This window comes from Poecilia latipinna, unplaced genomic scaffold (assembly GCF_001443285.1).
Source record: "Poecilia latipinna isolate Pla-1442-1.1 unplaced genomic scaffold, P_latipinna-1.0 Scaffold779, whole genome shotgun sequence".
In the NCBI taxonomy this organism is placed as follows: domain Eukaryota; kingdom Metazoa; phylum Chordata; class Actinopteri; order Cyprinodontiformes; family Poeciliidae; genus Poecilia; species Poecilia latipinna.
Window position 1 is genome coordinate 239,038 of NW_015113395.1, and position 9,466 is coordinate 248,503.

Below are 9,466 nucleotides of genomic sequence, written 5' to 3' on the forward strand. Positions count from 1 at the left end.
GTGATCTTCCTTAAATAATGACCTATATGTCATTTTTATCCACAAGTTATCTTGGTAAAACAACCACCACCTCTTTCTTTCCAAAATATGTTTTAGGGGAAAAAAAATAATCACTTTTGGCAAAAAGAGTCAGGCCAGTACTTTAGGCAGGTGACAATGTGAAATGAAGACATAAATTAGTCATCATTTAGCTAAAGTTATCTAAATGCAACAACATTACTCAACTTACTTGGTTTGTTTAGAAGCAAACTCAGCAAAGATTTTTGCATTTTGGCTCTGGCTAATTGCTGAACATGACACACACTAAAGCTCGGTTTAGCAGCAAGTTTCCCCTCTGTCATCAGACCACAGGTGAAACACCGGCGTCAGCATGTTGAGAGACAGCAGGCGCAAATCGTGACACCGCACCTACTAATGGCACTTCCGGTGGCAGGTGTCATTATGCGCCACAAGCATAGACATAATATAAGGATAGACGCCTCATGGACCGCTCTCGCCAATAGACCCTTTTCACATGACGTCAGACAACATCCGTTTTGACTCGATCCAGTGTATCTTTAGTTCCGATGTGTGTAGTTAACGCTTTCTGGACTTTAAATCAGCTGCCACAAATACGATTTGAAGATATATCACTTTTTTTCTTCATCAACATAATCTAAACTGGACAAATTCCTCGCTGATTGATACCAGTTTGACTACGAAGGTACGTGTTTTGGTTTTTTTCTAGCTGTTAGTTGATATGCTAGGCTAGCAATTTGTTAGCTGGCTAACATTACGTAGCCTTTCTGTTTTGGAAATAGAACGTATTTAGGCTCTAATCTTAATCAGATTTTTACAGTATAGACTAGGGTTGCCACCTGTCACGTAAAACGCATGATCGTATTAAACCCTCCTCACATCATATGCTAGTTTCACCACCCGCTCAGTAGCGACGTTACCTGTACCTCACATTTCTCCAATGAATATTTATCAAATGTTATGATTGGAAGGTTAAGTTTCTTATACTTTGTCTTCCTGCAGTTGTAGACTTGGCAGTAGAAAATTGATAATATAAGAATAACACCTTTATATCCCTTTTAACAGGTTACACTTGATTCTGCTGTGGTGCCTGTGGAAACGAAGTGCATGAAGTTTGTGCTCAGGTGGGAAAACCCTGTAGATCACATGGTGGGACTTCTGCTTCAAACTGCTCACTACAGTTTACCGTTGCCTCTGTCATCCAACAGTTCACTACAGACTGGCACCTGCCAAGAACCGTACATGGATGTCTTCTTAAGTTGTAAACCCTGAGTACATACTGTTAAAATAAAATTGATATGCCTTTTGTAAATACATTTTCTCTATCAATGACTTAAATTGTTAACTGTGGTAATTGTTTGTGTAATGTAGTAACCATGTACAGTGTTTAATGTAATTATTAAATAGATGTATTAAAGAAACAACCACAAACCTTATTCTTTTGTTCCACAATGGCAGCTTTAATTTTAGCATTTCCTCTCCTTCACATACTTCGTTGCCAGATGTGTAAAATTTACAAAAAGAAGCAATTTAAATGTAAAAGTTGCACATATGTAGATTACTCAAGAGAAGCTATTTACAATAGTTTTTACAGAACTCTACACAACATCAATCATTTATTAATAGATACATATAGATGTTAATTACAGAATAGATACACAAAGATTTCATTTCTAACAGCTGCTTGCAGTAGTGAGTGTTCATCCAAGAAGTGTGACTTGCAGGAGCAGGGAGGCTCTGTACTGGTTTCTCCTTTTAAATCAAGAGGCCCATGATAGTTTGACATTAGGCAGCAAATGTCCCACAGTTGATTGACTGAACCTGCCATGGACAGAGGAATAAGACCATCTCAGATGTTAGGTAGGCTACTGCTGCAGCCTTTACTGACCTCTGCTGGGAAACATATAGAACATGCTCAAAATTTGAAACTTCAGTTTAGTTTCTAAGAATGAGAACATGATTTTGATTTTGAAGGAAGGGAATGAGTCTGAGTTTCTGATGGATGAGGGAAAGCACATTATAAGCAATTCAAAGTGTTTTACATTAATTAAAGGAAAACAAAACAAACTAGCAAAGATACTGAATTGCAGGGACAAAGTAAAGGTGTAAAAACAATCAACACTTTATTATGTTCTAGTTAATCAAACAGAGCTCTGAACAAATGAGTGATCTTGATTAAAACTATTCTGTTTCTCTTTTGTTATTATGATCAAGCACAAATAACATAGTTTTAGGAAATTTTTATTTTAAAACAGAACTTTTAAAACAGGAGCACTCCCACCGCTGGACAGTAGATCATTGTGATTTGGACATTTAAAAGTAGCTTCCAATCTTAAAACATATCGTGTTTAAGCATTTTTTAGAAGGTTTTACAGTTATGCCTTTATTTAAGGAGATGACTGTTTCGTTTTTGAGCTGAATATGTATTAGAACTAGAACACACACAAGCAGTCGTTTTGACTGCAGCATTTAAACCTAAATAAATTCACTTTGCAAGTTGACAGCAAAGGTAATGCTTTATTTAATTAGCTAAGTAATATTTTTAAAACCAAAAAGCACCAATATAAGTTTAATAAGTTCCTAATCCAATTGTTCCAAGAAAGAGTGTGGGTGGCAACAACTGGTTTGTTTGAACGCAATGCCAAATTGATTGTCTGATGAAATCTATGTAGCTAATTTTTCACAGAAATGTGGAGAAAATAAAAGTATCTTCCAACTTGGATAAGAACAAAAGTTAACTTAATCTGGTGTTCCAATTTCAAAAAGTGCGTTCAAAGAAACCAACTACCTGTTCCCACACACAACATTTCTTGGGAAATTTAGGTTTTGGAATCGAGAAGGCAGCGACATTAAAGTCAAAAAATCATTTTACCAAAACCTCCCATAGTCACACCAGACATGTGACAAGAAGACGTCCACCATGTCCCCCTGGTGTGTTCTTATGAAACTAATGGGAGGGTCTAAAAGTCACCACAGCAATCTAAACAATTCCAAATTTAAAAGTTAATTAAAGATTTTGGTACTAAACTAACATAAGTATATTTTTGAAATATGAGAAAGAGATATGATTGTTTTCTGAGTGAATCTATGAGAATCTGAACTTGACACAGCTGTTGTAGTGCTGTCATTCTGCTGCAACGCTGGAATAAAGTAATTTGATATGTTCAAGGGAAGATTAGCTCTGATTTCAGTTTGACTTGGAACTTGGAACCGTTTGAAGTCCATGATATCAAAAGCAAAAAACAGAAAGAAATTTATACCATTTATCTAATAATATTCTGAGGGAATTACCACACAAATCTAAACTTAGTCACTATCCCAGCTTCTCAAAAGGAGTGTCTGACTCTAATTACAGGAAAGCTATAGAAACACTTATCTAATGTATGCATAAATAAGCACCTCCTGGCTTATGTTAATTGGTGTAAATGCACATTAATAATTATGTAAATTTATTAATTTAGGAAATTATTGATACATATATTAATAACTGTCCTGTAGTGATTAGTTATTTCAATAAAGGTTTTGGGGAAAAAAATGTTAGCTGACACACAGATGAAGACAGACTCCTGGCCAACACTGGTGTGTAACTCCAGCCACTATTTATAACTACATGAGCAGCAGCTGCTTTGGCTCTGCAGTTAGCAAGGAACTGCAGAACCAATCTATGAACTTGTCTGAAAGAAACGTTAGATGTTATTAAACTGAGCTGAGACGCCATTACTGGGTGTTAGATCTCTGTTGAAAACCTAACAACTATTTGGGAGGTTTTAAGAAGAAGCAGCTGAAACATTTGGTGAGTCGTGCACAAAATGACAGAAAGACTTCTGGAAACTTTCCTGAGCTGCCATGTTTGTTCAGAGACTTTCAGAGATCCTGTGTCTCTGAGCTGCAATCACAGCTTCTGTTCAAGCTGCCTGCAGAAATTCTGGGAACAAACTGGAAACAAGAACTGTCCCATCTGTAAAAGAAGATCGTCAAAGGATAATCCAATAGTAAACTTCACTCTGAAAGAACTGGCTGATTCTTTTGCCGGAAGGCAAAATATAGGGTTACTAGAGACAGAAGGAGAAAAGCAGCCGATGGTCTGCAGTAAACACCAAGAAGACCCTAAATTGTTCTGTAAAGACGAGCAGAGAGCTGTGTGTCCTGTCTGTGAGTTTTCTCTCCACCAGAGTCACAAAGTGATTCCTATAGAACAAGCAGTCAGTGAGCTGAAGGAGCAGCTGAAATCTGACTTAAACTCTCTGCAGGACAAGAGGAACAAACACAATCAAGTGGAGGAAACATACGATGATGTGATTCAACACTCCAAGGAGCAGGTGTTGTCCACAGAGAGACAGATCAGAGCAGAGTTCAACAAGCTCCACCAGTTCCTGAGAGAGGAAGAGGAGTCCAGACTGGCAGCTCTGAGGGAGGAAGATGAACAGAAGAGGAAGACTATCATGAGAGAGATGAAGGTGATTGAGCAGCAGATCTCCTCTCTATCAGACAGCATCTCTGCTGTTGAAGAAGAGCTGCAGAAAGACAACGTGTCGTTCCTCAGCAGTTATGAAGCCACTCAGAGCATAGCTAGAGGTCAGAGGTCACTGCCAGATCCACAGCTGGTCTCAGGAGCTCTGATAGATGTGGCCAAACACCTGGGCAATCTGTCCTTCAGAGTCTGGGAGAAGATGAAGGACAAGGTCCACTTCAGTCCCATCATTCTGGACCCAAACACTGCAAGTGGATGGCTCTATCTGTCTGATGATCTGACCAGAGTGAGACGTGGAGAAACAAAGCAGCAACTTCCTGATAATCCAGAGAGAAACATTAAGTATACTGAGATTTTTGGTTCTGAGGGCTTCAGCTCAGGGAAACACAGCTGGGATGTGGAGGTGGGAGATTATCCTACTTGGCATGTGGGTGTAGTTAAAGAATCGGTCAACCGTAAGAAACGAGAGACACTTGCTTCACCAAAAATTGGAATCTGGAGTTTATTGTATATAAATGGAAACTACCAGACTGGTAGCAACAAGACTCTCACAGTGAAGAAGAGTCTCCAGAGGATCAGAATCCAGCTGGACTATGACATGGGGGATGTGTCTTTCTTCGACTCTGAAGACATGACTCATATTTACACTTATAGAGACACTTTCACTGAGAAACTCTTTCCATATTTTACTGTTTTTAAAGCTGAGGATGCCAAATCCTCTGATATAAAAATATGTGAAACTGAGATGATCTTGATACCTAAGTGACTAGTTTTACTATGGTGAAAGTTTTAACAGCATCATTTTCCAAATAACACTACTGCTGATAAACTTAAAGTTAATAAGCTGCAGGAAACTTAATTTCATTTTCACATCAACAAACATCCCAAAAATTTAAACTTAAAATTATTTTATCTTTGGCTTCACTAAAACTGAGCTTTTTCCTTTTCTTGTTTTTCTTTTTTTTATTTTTATTTTGAGAGTAAAACTTTGACTCTCAAAATTTGTATTTAATATACAGTACTATGTCTTAAATGCTGTTTATTGTGCAGAACTGATCAAATATATTGAAGTAGTGAAGAAGAGTCTCCAGAAGATCAGAGTCCAGTTGGACTATGACATGGGGGACGTGTCCTTCTACAACTCTGAAAACATGACTCTCATCTGAACTCACAGAGATACTTTCACTGAGAAACTCTTCCCTTATTTCGATGTGGGAGAGGCAGGTGATGGTAAATCATTGACTATCAAAATCTGTCAAACTTAGATTTCCTTTTAAATTAACAGATATTTTTCAATTATCTTAATTACTCTAGATTTTTAGATCAAAGTTTTAACTTTCTGGAAAAACAACTTTCTTTTTTAATTTTTATAGAAGATTATTCATATTTTTAACCAGAGCTTAGATTTGAAAATAAATAAACACATCCTCTCACTGATGTGTGTTTTCTGTTCCTCAATGTAAAGCTTTTTTTCCATATTATTAAAAATGTTGTGAAATGATCTTTGTTGGTTACTTTTAAAAGTTTGTTTTATTTATCCTGTACATGTATTTATTTAAGCACCTTCAGAGACATCTGACAATGGATCAGGTTTCATGTCACAACTTAAGTTAAAATATGTTGACCAGCAAGTTTATATTGAATTTACTTCTCAAGGTAACTGAAAGTCAAACCTGTGTGTTTATGTTTTCAGTGTTTCAACAAATGATTTGGATTCTTTAGGGTGTTATACCATAAAAAAATAATCACATTTTAAAACGTAAGGCAATTGTTTATTGACTGTGGAAATTACAGTATATTTAGATATTTTCTTAAAAGTAAGAATTTGTTTTAGTATGTTTTAATGTTTTTATCTATTGGAATTACTTGAAGATTCATATGAAAAGTGCTGTGTGTCACTAGACCAGAAATTAAATTGGATGTGATGTACTTAGCTTGGGTCCATACACATTTTTGACCGTAATATGTGGAATATCATGCAAGACTGAATAATTGTTTTTTTCTTCTCCTCAAAGAAAAAGTAAAGTTCACCTTTCATCAGACTTTGCTTGATTATTCAGTACTTCTTCAACTCGACACATCATATTGTGGAACAGAAACACATCATCTAAAAAACAAGCTAACGACGTAAAGAAGAAGAAACTGAAATTCAAGGAACAATATAGTGCCTCTAAATCAAAATGAATTGGCAGTCATTGCAAAATTGATTTCCTTTGAGAAATTTTGTGAAGAACAAGAGAAACAAAATGTTCAGCTTATGTCCTCAGAGCACCTCCTACTGGAGACAAATGGACACAGCAGAGATAAATCACAAAAATTACTGACGCTAAAAACTTCACTGCATATGTTGTTCAGTGATAGTAGAGGAAGGTTTGTTAATTATAAGCAGACCTGAAAGATGCCCTGTTGATGGAGTTCAATCACAAAACAATCAGAAGTATAATGAATATGGATTCATTCAGGTTTATCAGAACATCCTGGGATTCAATGAAAGTTAGTCTCATTAGATGACCTGGGATAGCAACAGATGTTAGTGTCAGATAAAGCAGAGGACCTTTTCATAGACACAGGGAAGCATCTCTGTATTTTCTGTGGTTAATGGGGACACATTATAGCTGGGCAGGAGGGGAAGGAGCAGAAGTTTCACCTAACCAGTGCTGTTCCTCTGTTACCAATCATATCATTTACACATGTTCCAACAGCTGTTAAATACAGACAATGAAGACTAGAAATAGTTGTTCTGCTGTTGTTTTGGTGCCCCTTTTAAAGCAGTACCCCTATGCGCCACGCATAATCTGTTTGAAGACATCTGAATCCAGACACTTATGTGTTTGGTCTTCTTCTATATACTAGAAAATATTGTATCTCTGGGTTGCACAATTCACTTAGACATGAAATAACTGTGTGAGGTTATAGTCCTCATAAGTCACATAAACCAGACAATGTCCCCATAAGTCATATAAAATCAGATTTGACCAAAATATAGCTTTAGTTAATATCTCAATACATGAAAGTTTTCCTGGAAGCATGGCACCAAAACTATTTGAGTCTCAGGCCTCTGGACCCTTTAAAAAGGCATGTACCCATTTGTCCTATTTTTTGCCATATGTCTTCATATTACATGAAAACACGTATGTGTGTGTGCACGTCTGAGCGTGTGTGCATGTGTTTGTGTACGTATTTGTACATACACAATATAGAGGACTACTTTCATTACACTTACCAACAAAGGGAGGTCATTGTGGAAAATAAGTACCTCTCTCTGGTACTCAGTTTTTTGCAGTTCTACTGTGCTCTACTTGTTAGACTTAGAGGTATAATGTGAATTAAGTTTTGGTTAAGGTCAGGGTTAGGAATAGAGTAGTAATGGTAACAATTAGGGAAAATGTCTGTGTGTGTGCCCAATCGCCTTGTTTATACAAGGTTTCTCCACAAGAATATTAATAGCAGGTGTGAGCAACGGACCCAGATAGCAAAATATGGGTGAATCGATGTTGAAACAACGTTAGACACAATGACACCTGATATTGAAGCAGTATTGAAAGTGGTTGGTGTCTTACATGTTGAATCAACGTTTCAACCATAACTGACACTATATCAGTTGATTCATTAACTGACTCTAATGTTGATTCAACCATCATCTGAATGTGGATCGACAAACACATTTGTGATGATTTTATATTTAATCAAAGTTAAGGAATCAATTGATTCATGTACATTTTTTCGTCTAGTAGATCTACATCATTTCAGTCTGTAGAGACTCACACAGAGAGAGAAACAGCAGTTAGACAATTTTATTGGACCGAGAATTTGGCGCTCGGACACTGGCGGAAGACGTGCGTGCTGAGAATCGCAGCGAGCTTGAATGATCGGCTCGAACGAAGCTCAGGTAGGTCTTCCCCCCGGGCCCAGTCACTGGTGGTGGAGCGGAGCTTGGAGAGAGGAGTCTTGAGGGGACCTGGAGGCGTCTGGGAGGCTGGTGGTGATCACAGCTTCTTCTTAATCTGAGGAAGGATAAACAGATAACTACATTAATTGATGAATGTCATCTCATCAATGATGGTCAGATGATGAGCAGAAAGAACTCTTTTTTCCACTCGGATGTGGATCTTTAATTAGGCTTTTGATATTATGGTTCAATTGAAACTATGTAGTTTTTTTTAAACATTGACTTAAATAAATTATTTATTTTCAGGCAAAATACCTGCTTGTTTTTCTCATAAATATATTTTATGTTTATTTTGGAATATTAAAGTAGATTACAATGTGGGAGAGTAAAAATTAATGACATGTTTAACTTTACATGAATACTAAAGTAACAAATATCCTCTATTTTATTGCAAGTTCAGAATAAGTAGCTTCATGTTTAGCTGTGAAAGATGTTCCTACAGCACCACCTGCTGGACATGAACTCAATTCCAGATTTTTTTTTATTTAACACGTGACTTACAGACTAAAGAAACTGAAAGTAATTTCAAGCGTTGTTGAACTCATCTGTGAGACGCTGGGTATTAGATCTCTACTGAAGATTTTTTCAAAGAAACTGCTGAAACTTTTGGTGAGTCTTTCTGTTGAAATATTTTGACAAAATGGCACAGAGAGCTCTTTTTGAAAGTTTCCTGAGCTGCCATGTGTGTACGGAGACTTTCAGAGATCCTGTGTCTCTGAGCTGCAACCACAGCTTCTGTTCAAGCTGCCTCCAGAAATTCTGGGAACAAACTGGAAACAAGAACTGTCCCATCTGTAAACGGACGTCAAAGGAGGATCCGTCCATCAACTTCTCCCTCAAAGAACTCGCTGATTTGTTTGGTGAGGAACAGAAAAGAGCTTCAACTGAGATGGAAAAAGAGAAGAAGAAAGAGAAGGTGGTGTGTGAGAAACACTCAGAGGTTCCTTATTGGTTCTGTAAAGACGAGCAGAGAGCTGTGTGTCCTGTCTGTGAGTTTTCTCTCCACCAGAGTCACAAAGTGGTTCCTA

The 9,466-nt window shown here is 37.2% G+C and overlaps 2 protein-coding genes and 1 long non-coding RNA gene across 4 annotated transcripts in view; all 3 read left to right on the forward strand.

Moving 5' to 3' along the window:
- Nucleotides 1-635: 635 nt before the first annotated feature.
- Nucleotides 636-1,611, forward strand: LOC106955945 (uncharacterized). Its single transcript, XR_001426686.1, has 2 exons — nucleotides 636-703; nucleotides 1,084-1,611. It is a non-coding gene; the product is annotated as an uncharacterized LOC106955945 (long non-coding RNA).
- Nucleotides 1,612-3,827: 2,216 nt separating this feature from the next.
- LOC106955943 (nuclear factor 7, brain-like) lies at nucleotides 3,828-5,414 on the forward strand. The gene has a single exon (XM_015046397.1). The coding sequence runs from the start codon at nucleotides 3,828-3,830 to the stop codon at nucleotides 5,253-5,255; it is 1,428 nt and encodes a 475-aa protein (XP_014901883.1). The 3' UTR covers nucleotides 5,256-5,414.
- Nucleotides 5,415-8,922: 3,508 nt separating this feature from the next.
- The window catches only part of LOC106955961 (nuclear factor 7, brain-like), a 9,407-nt gene continuing 8,863 nt past the window's right edge, over nucleotides 8,923-9,466 (forward strand). Inside the window, exon 1 of one of the 2 annotated variants that reach the window (XM_015046421.1) lies at nucleotides 8,923-9,463. In XM_015046421.1, the coding sequence (XP_014901907.1) occupies nucleotides 9,079-9,463 (385 nt within the window). In that variant the 5' untranslated portion in view covers nucleotides 8,923-9,078. The remainder of the gene's footprint in view (nucleotides 9,464-9,466) is intronic. The other variant, XM_015046420.1, reaches the window with a different exon arrangement.